General features: G+C 52.3%; 1 protein-coding gene across 5 annotated transcripts; it reads left to right on the top strand.

The window, feature by feature from the left end:
• The first annotated feature begins 2483 nt into the window (after positions 1-2483).
• On the top strand, positions 2484-12926 carry PRRT4 (proline rich transmembrane protein 4). Of its 5 annotated transcripts, none has more exons than XM_053553962.1 (5): positions 2484-2617; positions 4049-4773; positions 4854-4958; positions 5253-5372; positions 10608-12926. In XM_053553962.1, the coding sequence occupies exons 2-5, from the start codon at positions 4122-4124 to the stop codon at positions 12428-12430; spliced, it is 2700 nt and encodes an 899-aa protein (XP_053409937.1). In that variant the 5' UTR covers positions 2484-2617; positions 4049-4121; the 3' UTR covers positions 12431-12926. The 5 variants fall into 5 exon arrangements, with proteins under 5 accessions (XP_053409937.1, XP_053409938.1, XP_053409940.1 ...); XM_053553963.1 differs by having other exon boundaries at positions 2524-2863; XM_053553966.1 differs by lacking the exon at positions 2484-2617 and having other exon boundaries at positions 3669-4113; positions 4563-4773; positions 10608-12907.
• Positions 12927-16910: the final 3984 nt, after the last annotated feature.

Raw genomic sequence — 16910 nt, 5'->3', positions numbered from 1 at the left:
GTTGTGGGAGAAGGCTCAGGATCTCTGTATTCAGCATTCCATATGACATGGCCACTTAAAACCTCATTTTCAGCATTTTCTGTATGGGATCTCTGTTCACAACTGTGCATGAAGCTTCCCCAGTCCAAATACCTTCTATTTTCACTTCATTAGAGAAAAATCCTCCAGACTCTCCTGGGATATGAGAGAAACTGTTGCCCAGTAGTTTGGAGTTAAAGAAGAGATCTAGTGATCCAACTACATTTTAGTCCAGTCCTGCCTTTAGCAATCTCTTGCGCAGTTCTGGAGGGACCTTGAACCGCCAGTTTCTGTGCCTTCTGAGAACTTTTCAATGTAAATTGGCTCTCGGTTATCCCCACTGTCAGTTCAGAGATGTCTTTTTCCTTAGAGCTGATAAGTCAGTAACCTCATGAGTGCCTGCCATCCTGTCTCAAAAATTATTCTGCTGTTGTCTCCTTTCATGATCTCTCTCTCTCTGGAGGTTTATCAAATCTCTTGATTTGAAAATCTCTTTACTGATATTTAATAGGTTATAAGAAGGGAGTGAAATTACATGTATGCATTTAATCACCATCTTAACCCACAACCCTAACTTCCTTTTCAATATGTTTTTAAAATTATAGTGCCTGGGAATAACCCTACTTGGTCTTGGAGGATTGCTATTTTAATGTACTGGGATATGTTTATTTCTGTCTTTCCATTTAAAAGTCTTTAAGTGAACATGATTAGCAGGAAATGGGCCTTTCTGTAAGGAGGATTCAAAGAAAATGTCTCCAATGGGATAACTTTTATTAAGTAGATGAGAAAAAAACAAAGGCTGAGTCCTAGTACGCAGCCTCCAAGCAGCCCCTAATGGACTGGGGAGGGGGCACAATAGTAACCCTGAGGGTGCATCTGGAAATGAAATGTTTTGTTTAGGGACCCAGCATAAATCTCAGACTTTATCCTTGATGACCCTGAAAGAAGCTCAATTGGTGGCCTAATTTGATTTGACATCAATTGGGAGGATTCTGTGATAAGGAAGTGAGTCCTTAATACCTTTCTGAAATGCAACGCATGGCCCTTACGAGCCTCTGAACAGTTCATTCATTCTTCACTTACCAGTCATGGCGCTTCTACCATGGACAAAGTGCTTATGCGACCTCTTGACAACTAAGACAACTAAGACTGAACTTGCCCTCAGTCACTCTTTAAGCAATGCTCCTCTTTACCTCCAAAAGCAGAAGGAGGGGCATACATAGAAAGGGGGTTCAGGGTCATCCAGAGTTATTACATGGTGACAATAATTTGTTTTTTTCTCTCCAAGGTTTGTGATGAGGAATAAATGAGGAGACTCACATAGAGCATCTACCATGGTGCCTGGCACATGGTTAGATGTATGGATATTTAGGGAAAACTTTAGTTTAAATGGTGCAGGGAGCCTCAGGTATTTAATATTCACTCTCCTGATACTTTAAAATCATTAGCATTTCGGGGAGAAAACACGAAGTGATTTAGAGACTTAAAAGCACACAAGTGAATTAGTTCTACTTAAGTCAGTCATGATTACAGCCTAACAGAGCCGGTGCAGTATCCACAGTAACATCTCTGTTGTATTGGTCATCTTCAACGCGAGTCAGCTTTTGTCCCATCTGTCTTATTTTCTGGGGAGGCTGCACACTCCTGTGATTTTGCTGTACTCTCACCTCTTACTAGAAACAAATTGCAATCCACCTCACTCAAGCAGTTTAACTCAACCATTTTTCCTGGCGGACGTTTTGGAAACAGTATTTGTGAAAGATACTTTTAGCGAAAAGAAATGTTACACGGGGATTGACATACGGCAATTCACCCGTGACCTGTTGGAGGCACCCCAGTGTGGCCATACAACTGGTGAAAACCACCAGGTGGCAGAGAGGGCGGGTGAGAGAGTGGGTTCAAGTCTCCGCCAAGCTGTGCAATCATGGGCAAATTCAATGAATTTTCTGAGTCTTCATTTACCTGTCTGCAAAATGGGGACACACACAGGGCTGTAGTGAGTACTAATGAGATAAGGAATGTAGAAGTGCCTATTACACTTCTATTTATGGTGGAGGATTAACAAACGGAGCGGCTCTTATTGCCTGGGGTGCCATCCTGGGACAGGCTGAGTTTGTGTGCGTGTGTGTAGGGGTGTGTGTGTGTGTGTGTGTGTGTGTGTGTGTGTGTGTGCTCGCGCGCTCTGACCTGCCAGTGTGTTTTCTGGTTAAGGCATGCGTGTGGATGTGTGTGCTGGGCTGCCCGGGGAGTGCCTGGCTGTCCTCGCCGGGCTGAGGGCGCGGCGCCCGCCGCGGCTGATTGGCAGCGCTGGGTGAATGAGCGCGCGTGGGGGCCACCGGCCCCGGGCTGCTGCGCCTCGGCGCGGCTGTGTGCCGGCCTTGCTGCCCGGTGTGGGGCGTACGGCGGGCGGCGGGCTGGGTGGGAGGAGGAGGAGGAGGGGGAGAGGAAGGGAGGGCGCGGGAGCAGCGAGGGAGGGCGGGCCGTCAGAGCCGCCGCCGCGGAGCCCCGGCGCGGGCTGCAACGCCGGGGAGCGAGGCTCGGAGCCAGGAGGCGGCGCAGCGGGAGGGAGCGCGGAGCCCCAAGCCCGGCTGCCCGCCTGGTGAGAGCGCCGCGGACGGGCGCTGGGCCGGGGGCAGCGGGTCGGTGGAGCTGCGGTCGCCCAACGGGCCGAGGGGGCGTGGGGAAGTCGGGCTCCGGATCTCCAGTCAGGGCGCTGGGCGCCCCAGAGAGATCGGGAGAAACGCTACGGAGCGTTGCCCAGCTGGGCGCCTGGGCCGCCGCGACCGCCCCTTCTCTGGGGACTTGGCGGAAGAGACCTGCCTGCGGGAGCGAGAGAGAGGAGCAGGTTGGCCGGTCCCGGGCGTGTGTGCGTGTGTGTGGGTGCATGTGTGCCTGCAAGGGGTGGTGGGTGTGTAGGGGCATGGGGCAACGATGTGTGGGGTGTGCTTCTACGGTGTGTCAATGCGTGTGTAGGGGGTGTGCTCCTCTCTGTACAGTATATGCTGTGTGTGTGTGTGCGCGTGTGTGCGTGTGAGAGAGAGAGAGGTTGGGAGCTCTCACAGCTTGGGTCAGAACCCACGTAGGAGGGAGGGGGCTCAGCAGGATGGAGTGCTTGTGTGTGCAGGGGCAGGAGTGTACTGAGTGTGAATGGCTGAGTGTACCACGGGTGCTAGGTGTGGCTTTGTGTGTGATGTAAGGGTGTCGGGTGCACGTGTGTCCCTAGCTCACCCTCCCTTCCTCCACCAGATGTGTGCAGGTGGAGGGGAGAATTCTGGGGAGGAGTGGGAGGTACTGCAGCTGGCCCTTGCCAGAGTGCTTGCCTGGCCTTCTCCCCTAGGAAAGCACGGATCAACCAAGCTACCCCTCCCCCCAAATACTGGTAGGGCCCTGGGGAAGGGAGCAGGCCAGCCCCCAGGAAAGAGGGGAGGGTGCTTCTGCCTTATTGGGAACCCTGCTTCTCTGGTGGGAACCTTGGCTGCCTTCCAGGCTAGACCAGATCACTCTAGGCTGGGCTTCGCCCTCCTGCGGCCCTGTACTCCCAGGGGTCTGAGAGGGAGGGCCAGCACCTGAGATTGGGGATGGAGGTGGGAGTGGGGAGGGCTTGCTTATTCAGAGCTGTGTGCCTAGAAGGGTGTGTGTCTCACAGTAGCCCCAGTAAATATTTGAGGGAGGAGGGAAGGCTCAGGGAAGCAGAGGGAGTGATGGAGGGAAGGAATCTTCATCTGGGGACCCAAGTCCATCCCCTCTGCTGTCAGTTAAGGATGAAGGCCACTGGCTGTAGTCAGACCCCAGTCCCACCACCAGCAGGTTGAGGGGAGAAACTGCAAGGCAAGAATTTGTGCTGGAGCCTGAAGGTACAGGAAGGACTCTGCAAAAAGAGCCATCATGTCTTTCTCCTTGGGCAGAACATTGCATCCTGCCCCTACCACCTGCTTCTCTGTGATCAGAAGCCTCTCTCTGGGGCATCCCATCCTGGGAAAGGGAAGAGGGAGGCAGCAGCCAGGGCTCACAGGACCTCTCCTCTTTCTAGGACCTTCGTGCTCAAAAGGCGCTGAACAACTGAGCCCACTGCCCACCAAGGGCACCCACGGCCAGGTGGGGCCATGGCAGGGCATGGCTGTCTGGGGCTGGGGCTGTTCTGCTGGGTCTTGCTTGCTGTTCCTGTGGGCCCCCAGCCTGCATCCTCTGTTCCAGGTGTCCCTCTCACCACTTTGACCCCACCACCTCAGAGTGAGGACTCTATGCTCTCTCTCAACCTGGGACTTAACTTTAAATTCCATCTTCGGGGACCTGCGGCTGTCTGGGGAAGCCCTGTCACAGAGACCCAGTCTCTCTCTCTTGGGCCAGGCCAGGAGGCTGGGGAAGAGGTGGCCAGTGGGCTGAGGACTGACCCCCTTTGGGGACTGCTGGTGGGCTCTGCTAGGAACTCTCCCCCAGAGTGGGGTTCCGCCGAAGGCAGCTCTACACCCTGGGCCTTGCCCCTGCCTCCAGAGTCCACATCCCCCCTCTCTGGGCTAACCAACGGGCCCACTGCCCCCTATCAGCCAAGGACGGGCACTGTGATCTGGGACACTGCTTTGGTGGCCACAGCACCTGCATCCAGTGCTCCTAGGCCTCACCAGAGTGAGCTGGAGCTGAAGTTTGACATGGCACTGAGAGCAGGAGCAGCCCCAACACTTGGGCATCGGACACTGCCCCTGCTGCCCAGCCTGCGGGCCAGCCTAGCAGAGATTGCTGGGCGCCTGGGACCCTTTGGTGAGTACCCACATCCCAAGGAGTCCCTACTGGGCACCATGGCAGGTAGAAGGCAGCTTCAACCTGGGCTTCTTTTGCAGCATTCTTTGGCACTACACTGTCCCCACTACGGAACTTCTCAGGTCTGAACACCCCAGGTGAAGCTACATCTCCAACCTCTGCGTCTGGAGTTTCACCTTCTCCAGGTGAATGTTTTTTCATTGCAACAAACAATCATGGAAAACCTTTACATGCCACACTGTGCTCAGGGCCTAACCAGCAATCCCTCCATTGGAAGGATTCTTTCTGCCATATTCTGTGTCCAATGTGGTCCCTGTAGCTTAGCTCATGGTGTACATAAGCTTAGCACATGGCTACAATTCCTGGGACAGTGGCTTCCTTGGGGCCAGCTCTGGGGAAGAGCAGGATTTTCTCCAAAACCCCGGAGGCCAAGGCCAGCTGGTAAGGTGGCACTTGAGCCCCCTGTGCTCCTTTGGCAGGGTCCTTTGTCACCACTCTGTCCCCACCCCTGAGCCCCCTGGAGAGGAAGCTTTCCAGCTCAAGCCTGCTAGACACAGCTGCTTCCCCAAATTCTGCCTTGATTGCAACAACATCACTAGGTAAGTGTCCAGTTCATTTGAACTTTCCAATTATTATTGAGCACTTTACAACATGTTAGTTGCTCATCAGTATTCTGAGACCCTCTTATTTCACTACCATCATAATAATCACCAATCCCTTCATCATCACATGGAGATATATATTAATGGTCTGAGAACAAGTGTTTCCGGGGAAAGTCCCAAACAGAATTAAGTAATGGTCCTCTGAGAGTTTTGCAGCCACAGGCAGAGCAGGATGTAGACAGAAGTATCAGGGCGGACAGACACAGGAATTCCTTCCTGATTCCCACAGCCTTGCTGCTAGCCCTGCCCTCCACTCCAGCTGGCTGACCTGCCTCCCCACACTCACCCCCATGTGAGGGCTCTCTCCTTTGCTGTCTGATCTGACATGACATGTTGTCAAATGTGGGCAGAGCTGGGCACCTCCCTGGGAGACATTGAGGAGGAGTGATTGAGCAGACAGGTGCCACCTTCATTCAAAGTCGCCTTTCAGAACATGCACACAGATAAGCCAGTGATGCAGAGGAAAGACCACAGGCTCTGGAACCCTGAGACCTGGCTTTGAATCTCAACTCATGTACCTCCCAGCTGAGTGACCTTGGACAAGTTATTTAACCTCTCTGAAGCTAAATTTTCTCACATAGCTCGCATTTCTCACATATCATATATTTAATAACAGTACTTACTTTGCTGAGTTATTATTAAGCTTCCAGATAGTATAAGCTCTTGGCATGATGCTAGGCATGAAGTATAATAGAGACTAATTTTATGGTAGCTATAAACCTTGCTTCTTTCCCCTGCTGCACCCCAAATACACTTCCAGACCTTACCTCTTTCCCCTGCTGCACCCCAAATACACTTCCAGACCTTACCTCTCAGACATATGCCCCAGGCCCCAGGTGAGGGTGGGACAACACATAGCCCACAGGGAGAGGACACAGGTGCTCCAGGAGAGGTTCTGGTAGCTGAGGCCAAGGGAGCCATAGACAGAGACTTTGCTCTGCAGAGGGTTTACTGTGATTGTGAAGCTTCTCAGCTACCCCACACTAGGTTCAGCAGTGGGAACCAGTGGTCCCCTCAGCTTCTTCCAGCTCCAGACTTCACCCAGCATCTGATTCTCTGGCTCACTCCGGCTGTAGTCACTGCCCTCCCTCAGAGAGTGGGTGAGGGGCCTGCCATCCCTCCCCACTCTGTCCAGCCCAGTGTGCAACAGTGGCAAGATCCACTGTGGGGTAGGAGGCAGGCTCTGTGCCTCAGGGAAAGGATGTTGGCTGGCAGTCTGTCAGCCTCAGTGACAGCACTGGCCAGGCAGGTTTAATGAGTCTGGACAGTATCAGAGGTAACATAGCTGGGCAGGCTGATGGCCCCACCCTCACCCATCATCCTCACTGCTGGCTGCAGGAACCCAGCCTCTCACTGGCTGATAAGCCAAGGAGGACTATAGGCCTCCTGGAGAGAAGGCCAGTAGCTTTGCTCATGCCAGCAGCATGCATGTATGGGGTAGGCGATTATGGGACAATAAAGTGTCTCTGTCTCCTCTAGGATCTCTCTCTTTTTCTCTCCATCTCCCTTTTTTTCTTTCTTTCTTTCTTTTTGAGACAGGGGTCTCACTATGTTGCCCAGACTGGTCTCAAACTCCTGAGCTCAAGTGATCCTCCTGTCGCAGTCCCCTCAGTAGCTGGGATCATAGGTGTGTGCCACTGTGCCTAGCACTTCTAACCGAGGTGCAGTTAACCTTTGACTCCTGGGCCTTCCTTTCATTAGGTGTCCTTTACCTTAGTTGGACACAGCTTATATTCAGTCATATATACATCAAAATAGTTGCACAGGTCATAGCCTATTGAAGGACTTTCATACCAGTCGATCTGTACCCACTTCCCTTAGTCCCCTGAGTGTTCCCCTTTACTCCCTGACCACCCTGGCTGTTCTGATTGGCTGGCATCTGTACTATCCCTGTTAAATATTTTGAGTGTCACCCCTACAAAGAGTATCAATCTTCCGTGATCCTGGAGGTGGGGATGGGGGAGAAGGTTAGGGCCAGGCTACTGAATGGGCCGCAGCATCCAGAGTGATGTGACTCTTGGCCCTTTGATCTAGACATCTGGGGGATAATCAGGCCTGATCTTTCTCTGAGTGGAGTTGCCCCTTTCCTGCTAGGTCCTGCCTCACCACTTATGCACATTGATATCCCATGTTCTCCCTTACCCTGAGTTAAGAGGGGGTACAGTACCAAAGTAGGACCTCCTATAGAGGAGGCCTGCCCAGGAGAGGACCTTGGAAAGAGAGGACCAGAGATCACTGTCATCTAGGTTCTTTGAGTGGGAAAATAAAGGCTTTTTCTGGGGAAGTTTCCAAGGGGAGACAGGAGGTGAGGTCAAGTGAGCCATTCAAAGGCAGCATCTGGGTTTTCTCCCACCTGTCACCACGCCTCACCTGGAACAGAGCACACATGGTCTGACCCTAAGGATCAGTGACCCTATTTCAGAACTCCTTCTCTAACATTTGAGCTGTCTCTGTACTTTGCCTATTTTCTGGTTTTTATTCCTTTTCTGGATTCCTATGTTGAAATTTTTTCTAGTTGCCCTAGTGCTTGGGGACATAGATAAGAGATGGGGTTTTCTGTGGTTCATGGGTGAGAAGTGAAGATGGAAGAAGGTAAAGTGGAACTGACCTCTGAGAGCTGCACTTGTCTAGACAGTGAGCAAAGTGGATGGGTAAGGAGCGACTGGTTGGGGCAGACTCTAGGCTCCCAGACAGGGTCTTCCTGCCTCTCAGCAGAGCCCACAGAGGTCAAAAAAGACCAAGCAAATTCATTCCCTTTGCAGAAGTGGGTTGGGCAGGGGCCAGGGAATGAGGAGGAAGGGAGAGTGTGTGTTTGAGCCTCCTAGTGCCAGACAGATGCCATCCTTGACCAGCAAGCTCTCTGTTCCCAGCTGAGTGGTTTCTCATTTAATTGAGGCCTGGCATCTTAACTCATGTTCAGGGGGTGGTTAGGCCATCAGAATGGCATTATTTAAGCAGAGTTCATAAAGTGAGACAATGTGTTTATATTATTCATATGACTAATCATTGTCTTTCTAAGCAAGTTTAGGATGTGCCAAGGGCTTTTAAAATGGACCACAGCCTTTAGTTGTTAAATCAAGTATTAGTTTGAGGCCAAAAGTGGTTACAGTCACACACACACAAACTGAGGACTGATCAGTGATGAACATTAGCCACTAACAATGACACCGACAGCAATCATATACTGAAGAATTATTATGTACCGGGCACTCCCAGAGAGTTTTACCTGCATCATCTCATTTATCCTCATACTGCCTTAGGCAGCAGGTGCTCTCACTCCTTTGGATTTGAGGCATGCGGTGGAAGGGAGCCGTCACATGCTGCCATTTGCAGGTGGCAGTGACTATGTATGTGATTTTTTAGCTGCTTCCTCTCTTCCCTCTCGGGTTGTCCATTTCATCCTCCCTTCCCTTCTCCTTGGAGCCACTGTCTGGCCCCCTCACTCCTTTCTTGTTCTCAGAATTGCTGTGTTTGCATGTCCCCAGCACGGGCTGGTCCTGCCTGGGGGTGGGGGTGCTCCTGGGCTCTTCCTGTATTGTCCATCTGGGATATGGTGGGGTATGGCCAGGCACTTGGGGCAGAAGTCTGATCGGAAGGACACCCTTCTCACACATTCCACTTCTATCTATTGTCCCCATCCTCTCCTGTAGCTGCAGTCCTGCTAAGACTGCTAGGTGGGTGTAGGGCTCATTTATTCAATGAATATCTGGGAGAGGTTCAGCTTCCAGGATCTTCCCTTGCTGCCTAACCACAGGAAGAATCCTTGGGTCTAAAGCAGTGGTTCTCAACCTTCCTAATGCTGCTACCCTTTAATACAGTTCCTCATGTTGTGGTGACCCTCAATCATAAAATTATTTTCATGGCTACTTCATAACTGTAATTTTGCTACTGTTATGAATCATAATGTAAATATCTGATATGCAGAATGGTCTTAGGTGACCCCTGTGAAAGGGTTGTTCGACTCCCAAAGGGGTCATGACCCACAGGTTGAGAACCGCTGGTCTAAATCTAACTCCTCTCTTGCTCTAGGAAAATAGAATTTAGGGAACTTACTCCTGCCCCTCTCTTAGCTGACTTCTCTTTCCCCAAGGGATGTGGGAAGATGTTGGAGGGTGGGGCTGGTGGCCTGAATTAGCAAATCCCAGAGCACCCTAGATACCTACTTGCTCAGGTGGTGTTTTATCTACTATGATCTCAATTGTTCCTCCCTGGAACAATTCAAGGACAATTTCTCAGACTCAGGTGAGTCCGTCTTAATGTCACTTTCTGTAAAAGGTGGGGGAGGGCAAAGGGGCATATACATTAAGGCAGTTAGACTTGGCTTTTTGATGAGTCAAGATGGGGACCACAGCCACTGATAAGCCAAGAGTTGGAGTGCAGCAGGCAGGAAGGCCAGTGAATGAGGAACTGATGTTCTTACCTCTCCCCCTGCTGTGTGTGTGCACACAAGTGCATCAGTTTTTCCTGAAGCCAGGGACGAGAGGAGCAATTGAAAAAGGGCCTGGAAAACTAGCTCCTCCTGGCATCAAGTTGGGGGTGGAGGTGAGAGTCAGGGATGAAGAACAAGAGATAAGCAAACTAGTACTGTGAAGAGGTTTTAGAATCTTTAGATCTGCATTCTAGTTGCTGCTTGCTAATATGTGACCTTGGGCAAGTAATTTTGCCTGTCAGCAGAGCCTCATTATCTTCATCTGCCAACAAGAGGGCTCATTTATTCAATGATTATCTGCTGTATGCAAACTAAGCGATAGAAACCATTTTAGGCATGGAGATTTGGAAGTGAACAAAGCAAACAATAATCCTTGTTCTCATAAAACTTCCTTTCTGGTGGGGGGATTGAATTGGAGGTGGCATCCAAAGTTCCGTCCAGTTGAAAGTTCTGCCACATCTTAAGAAAAACTCTTTTAGTAGAATCACAAGTGAACAAAATTTTGAGCTAGGGTGGGAGGACTGTGGGGTGAGAATCAAGAGAAAAGGGGGAGAACTAGAGTGGAAACTTCAGGGTGAGGAGTTTGGGTGGGGCAGTGAGGCGACAAGTGGTCTGATGAGTCTCTTCTAAGATAAGTACGTCCTGGATACTTTGAGGAATTCTTTGGCACTCAGGATATTGGCTGTGGGGCCAGCAAGGGAAGGGCTGTATAACTGTCTCAGCCAAACGTTCTTTGCCCACAGACCCCACCAACTCCACCTCTGGCTCGGATGACCCCTCTCCTGTCAGCCTTGGGAGCCCATCAGTACAGCCAGAGTGTGGGCCTGAGTCCTGCAGCAAGAGCGGATTGCCTGAACACGAGGGGCATCCTCCTGCAGCCTCGCTGCCCCTCTTCTTCCTGACGCTGGAGGCCGACTGGGCAGAGGCCAGGGCTCGCTGGGGGCTTGCCTGGGAGGCCCATGTGTATGGGGTAGGCGCGCTCTTCGGCCTGGTGGCCCTGGTGGCGCTGCTCGCTCTGGCCCTGTTACCCTGGCGCTGCCCGCCCGGCGCCCCCTGCCTGGCGCTGCTGGACCTGCTGCTGCTCTCGGCCGGGACCTCGCGGGCCTTCCCGCTCTTCTACGACGCTTATGGGCACAGGGAGCGACTGCCGACGCTCGCCTGGTTGCTGCTGCAGGACCTTCCGCTGCCCTGCCTGGCGGCCGGCCTGGGGTTGGCCTGCATGCTACTGGCCCGGCCGCGTCCCCCGCGGTGCCCCGCCGGCCTGGCTGCGCTGCTGTTCCTGGGGCTTGGGCTGGCAGCCGCCGCCGCCCTCGGCAGCGCCGCGCACCGCCCGCTGCGGCCTCTGAGGCTCGCCTCGCGCGGGCTGCACGCCTTCCTCGCCGCCCTTCTTTCGGGGCTCCTGCTGGCGCTCTCCTGCTGGCGGGGCCGGCGGCGGCGGGCCGGAGCGCCCCTGGGAGGGTCTGGCTTCAAGGGAGCCACCCCTCTCCCGCAGGCGCGCAGCCCCTTTGCCCCGCGGGCGTCCTGGCGGCGCGCGGCGCGCACGGCCCCAGTGGCCGGCACCTTCGGGTTGCTGAGCGGAGCCCTGCAGGGCTATGAGGTGCTGCACGCCCTGGGCTACGGCGGCCAACCTGGCCTGGAAGGGCCCTGGCCCTGGTGGGCATTCCAACTAGGCCTGCGCCTGGGCGAGGTGGGCGTCGCGTTGCCGTTGGCGCTGCTGGGCCTCTACCCCGCGCTATGTAGTCCCCGCGTGCCGCCGCGCTGCTGGGCCAAGCTCTTCCGCTTGTCCCCAGGCCATGCGGCCCCGCTGCTGCCCGGAGGCTGGGTCTCCGGGCCTCCAGACAAGGAGCCCCTGGGCAGTGCCATCGCGCGTGGCGACGCGGAGCTGCTGCAGCTGTGCGCCGTAGCAGGGCCAGGCCCGGATCTCCTACTACAGGGCTACGGCGGGTTCGAAGGAGCGGCGGTGGCGAACCCCGCCCCATCCCCAGCCTCCTCCCCCTGCAGCGATTACACCGTGGACTTCCGCCCTCCCTCCCCAATCAACCTGAGGCGCAGCATCGAGGAGGCCCTCTGCAGCGAGGCCCTGCTGGCGCCTGGCCTCTTCCGGGGCCCTGCCTTTGGGGACGCTCTGCCTGGGCTCGGACTCTACCGCACTGCCTCGCTGGGGACGAAGACAGGGGCCGGGCCCAGTGAGAAGTCGGAGGAGGCCCCTGGCTCCCCGGCGCCCCTGGAGCTCCCCTCCCCCGGGGCTTGGCCTGCAGGCAGCAGCGCCTCATCTGGCTCGCTGTGCGGACTCTCACGGGACAGCTCGTCCATGCTGCTCTGCTCCAGCCCCGACAGACCCCCGCGCTGCCCTCTGGTCCGCGTCCTCAGTCCCACGCGGCCCTCAGGAAGTAGCCCCAGCCTTCCCGCCTCAGGATCCTACCAGGCCCTGTCCCCACCCTCGCACGACTCCCCAGAGCCAGCTCCTGAGCTGCAGGCTGAGGAGGCCTTGCTGCAGGAGCAATTTCTGGACGCCTGCCGACAGATCGACGAGCTGAGCATGGGCAGCGACACCATAGACCTGTGAAGAGGCAGCCGACTCGCTGTGATGGGCCATATGCCCCTTTCTGGCGCCTGTTCTGCCCCAGACCTGCACACTGTAACCCCTTCTCCAATCCTGTCTGGCTCAGATACCTCTTCCCGTTTCCTTCCCCATCCAGGGTGGGTGGGTCAGCAACCAGGCTCTTTAGATTGGGAGTCAGCACCACCTGCTTTGGAGCCCTGGGCACTGATGCGCTCAGCTGCAATTCTAGGCTGGCAGGGGTCCTACTCACCTTGGCATTCACCAGCAATAAAGCTCCAAGGTGCTGTACTCCTGACCACCACTCCCCACTCTGGTGCTGAGTGAGAGGGGCTGTCCTCAGGCCCCTTACTCACCTCTGCCACACCCAGGAATCCCACTCCTGTGAGAGTGAGACTCCCTGCCCTACAGGGGCCCATAGACCATCTAGGAGACTTCACAGCATTTTGGTGGGAAGGGAATGCTTTCAGAGTTAATTTATCAATAAAATATTTTCAGAGGAGAAAGGTCTGACCTTCTTGGGAAAGCTTAGATGGGAAAACAGTAGGAATCACCTGAAGTGGAATACAGGCAGGTTTGGGATGTGCCTCAGATCCCAGGAACCTTCACACAAGACCAAGGAGTCTCGCCTTGTGTCTGAGATAGGTGAGGGTCCTAGGAGCAGCCCCTTGAAGACCCTGGTGACTCTCTGGGAAGTAGCTTTTCTTTTTTTTTTTTTTTTTTGTGGTTTTTGGCCAGGGCTGGGTTTGAACCCGCCACCTCCGGCATATGGGACCGGCGCCCTACTCACTGAGCCACAGGCACCGCCCGGGGAAGTAGCTTTTCACAAAGATAGAACATGACCCTGAGAAATGAAACAGAAATCTTATAGTCATCAATGGGAATGTCTGTGTTCTTAGGAGCCTGGATTCAGGTCCTGGTAGACAGCTGGCTAAGGACTAGTTCGTGGTAAAGTTCATGAAAATGTTAATAAACATGCATAAGGGTCTGATAACCTTGAACTGGGACGCCCAGCACCACCTTCCTCCCCCTCCACATGCCCATAGTTTGGGATTTCCAAAGAGGAAATTACCTTCTTCAGCCAGCAGCAGGGCCTCACAACACCCTCTCCTGCACAGGGCTCTCATCTCTCTAGGTGCAGATCCTCCCTGAAGAAAGTCTGTCCAGCCCCAGCCATCCCTCAAAGCAGAAACCCACAAACACATCCAGCCACCAGGCGCTCCCTAATCCCTCCCTTGCCTGGAGCATTTGGCTCTGAGCTCTATGGTATGCATTTGTCATTTGGCTAAAATGCAGTGGTTTAGAGTGGCACAAAAACAGCATTGTGAATTAGGTTAAAAAATGAAAATCTGACATGTTTTGGCAGATGCCCTGCACATCACAGGGAGACCTGCAGGAGTACACACACTAGGCTCAAAAAGTGGAAAACACAAATGTAGTTATTTTTCTTCCAACTCTGCCCATCAGCTTCTGAGGACTAGAAAAGGGGAGAGCCCAGAGGGAAGCAGGCAGGGAGGCTGAGAAGGGGATGGAGCCCTCAGCTAGGTTAGGTCCAATGCAGTTGGGGAAGGATTCAAGCCCTGCTTTCCTTGCAGATGAACATCTGTCTTGGCCAAGAAGAATGTTCAAGGCCTGGCACCTCAGATGGAGGAGGGAAGTCAGTGATATTTGGGGAGAGTGGGAATCACAGGGAAGAGAAATGAGAGGGAGGGTGTAGAAGCACGGTGGAGGAATGGTCCTGGAATGGTTTTGATTCTGTCTCCTCCATCACCTGGCACAGCCTGGCTCAGAAATTCTTGCTGCATCGTCACTCTGGGCTCAGGCCCAGAGAACTGCCAACCTCCTAATTACAGGCATTTCTCACTGGTGTTGTAGCAGCGACAGCAGGCCCAGCATCGAACTTGCTTTGTGTCATGCAAGGAGTGCTTGCTGCTCTGAGAAATTGCTCCCTTTCTTCCCCACTTAACCCTTCCAGCTGCCTCTCATCTGCCCCTGCTCACAACTTAGTTCTTCTCTGCCATCTTTCTCTTCCTCACTCTAATCCTTGCCAACTGTTCCTCTTACCCTGCCCTTCAAGGCTCCAAGCCTGAATATTCCCAGCCAGTCTCTTTGTTTGCCTGTTTTTTTCTCTCTTGCTCTCCCTGTCATACACATACACATGTGCACTCTCAGTTTCTGTCTGGAAGCTCTGAATGGGGCTGTTGAGGGGAGAGGGATGAGGGAATTTAGCTCAGTGCTCTCCAGCTTCAACACTTCTCTGATTTTCTGCAGCAAGAATTAGCTCAGCCCTTTGACTTTGTAAAGAGGCCAAGACTTTGAGATGACTCTTCTATCTCAGGCTTCATTTCTTACCCAAAGCAAGTTTCCCAGAAAGAGTCCAGGTAGATGCTAACGCATACACCCTTCCATTCTAAATCTTGGTCCCACGGAGGACTGAAAGAGAAATCACTTCATTCAGACATTCAATCTTTTAAAAACTATTTCTTTTGAGACAGGGTCTTATGCTGTCACCCATGCTGGAGTGCAGTGGCACAATCATAGATCATTGCAACCTCAAATTCCTGGGTTCAAGTGATCTGACCACAGGTGCTGCTACCATGCCTGGCTAATATTTTTTAATTCTTTATAGAGATGTGGTGTTGCCTAGTCTGGTCTTGAACTTCTAGCCTCAAGTAGTTCTTCTGTCTTGGTCTCCCAAAGTGCTGGGATTACAAGTGTGAATCACTGAAAAATATTATTTAATACTTACAATGTGCTAGATACTGGGAATAGAGAGGTGAAAAGGGTGCACACCAGCTCTAAATTATGAAATTTTTGAGAGAAGGCAGACATTAAACTAATCACATAAATAATCACAGTAGCACAAGTAATTAATTACAGTTGTGAGGAGTGCTAAGAACAAGAGGTATATTGTATGATAACAAGGTTTGGCTTGCAAGAGGGAGTGGATACAGAGGTATGGAATCTGGGAAAGGCCTGCTGAGAATAGCTCAGGCCTCTCTTCTTTCCCTTCTGGGCTTCTGCACAGTGATGGATGAGGAGGAGGCTAGCAGTTTATTTCCCCTGGAAGTCACATTGCTGTTGTGATGCAAGGTACCACGACTCCTGCTATTTAATAAAGAATGTTGCTTGTATCCTGGGGAGATGGATGAGCAAATATTCTCACCCTGAAGAATGTGCCCTCTCTGATTTAAATGGATAGGAGGGGTGGGGCTTAAAGACAAACGGGGAAACAGGTCTGAACTATGAGTTGAAAAGATTAGCTGGGCTGTTGTCTTCTCAGAGGGGCATAGAACCCTGCACTGTGGGTGGCTGCTGCCCCCTGATGGGCATAGAGACACACTTTAGTTTTGTCCTTTAAGGAAGATATGGGTCCAAAGTATTTAAGGGATGTCAGAACAACCCTCTCAGGGTTCTTTTCTCTGTACATTTTGCAGCCAGAACTGGGAAGACCTCCCCACAGATGGGGCCTTGAAGCTTGCAATTTTAGTGTTTGAGGATGGAATTTTAATTCCTAAGGTTGTGAGAGTAGTCAGCAGGGAAGGAAAAAGAAGAGGGAGGAATGTGGAATTCCAAACAAATTTGGTTCAAATGACCCATCCCATTTCCTTTATCTACTTATGCTGGGTAGGATTAACCCAGCAGCCTTAAAAATATGTTCTGTTTTTTTTTTTTTCTTTTTTGAGACAGCGTCTCACTATGTCACCCTCGGTAGAGTACCATGGCATCACAGCTCATAGCAATCTCAAACTTTTGGGCTTAAGCAATTCCTTTGCCTCAGCCTCCCAAGTAGCTGGGACCACAGATACCCGCCTGGCCATTTTTTTGTTGCAGTTGTCTTTGTTGTTTAGCTGGCCCAGGTCGGGCTTGAACCCACCAGCCTCCGTGCATGTGGCTGGTGCCATAACCACTGTGCTATGGGTGCCAAACCTATGTTCTGTATTTTAATACTTCCTCTCCTGAATTATGTTTTTAAAAAATAATTGATGTTATCTTTTTTTTTTTTTTTTTTGAGACAGAGTCTCACTTTGTTGCCCAACCTAGAGTGCCATGGACTCAGCCAAGTTCACAGTAACCTCAAACTCCTGGGCACAAGTGATCCTCTTGCCTCAGTCTCTCGAGGAGCTGGGACTATAGGTCCCCCACCACAACACCTGGCTAATTTTTCTATTCTTAGTAGAAATGGGGTCTTGCTCTTGCTCAGGCTGGTCTTGAACTCCTAAGCTCAAGGAATTTTCCCACCTCAGCCTCACAGAGTGCTAGGATTACAGGCGTGAGCTACCACGCCTGGCCTAAATGAACATAACCATTAGATATATGTTACTTCCTTAGAGCAAGAGCTTTATAAATCCAATGTTTAGTGTTCTCCCCCCCAATCCCTACCCAATCACTACCAACGAGTTATCCATCCATCTGAAATGCATTGACAACTTACTTTGTACATTTTATGCAATTTGAGTGTTCTGCCTAATATGTCACTACTATT

This window comes from Nycticebus coucang, chromosome 11 (genome assembly GCF_027406575.1).
Source record: "Nycticebus coucang isolate mNycCou1 chromosome 11, mNycCou1.pri, whole genome shotgun sequence".
In the NCBI taxonomy this organism is placed as follows: domain Eukaryota; kingdom Metazoa; phylum Chordata; class Mammalia; order Primates; family Lorisidae; genus Nycticebus; species Nycticebus coucang.
The sequence above is the reverse complement of the archived record's forward strand: the minus strand, read 5'-3'. Positions and strand labels throughout refer to the sequence as shown.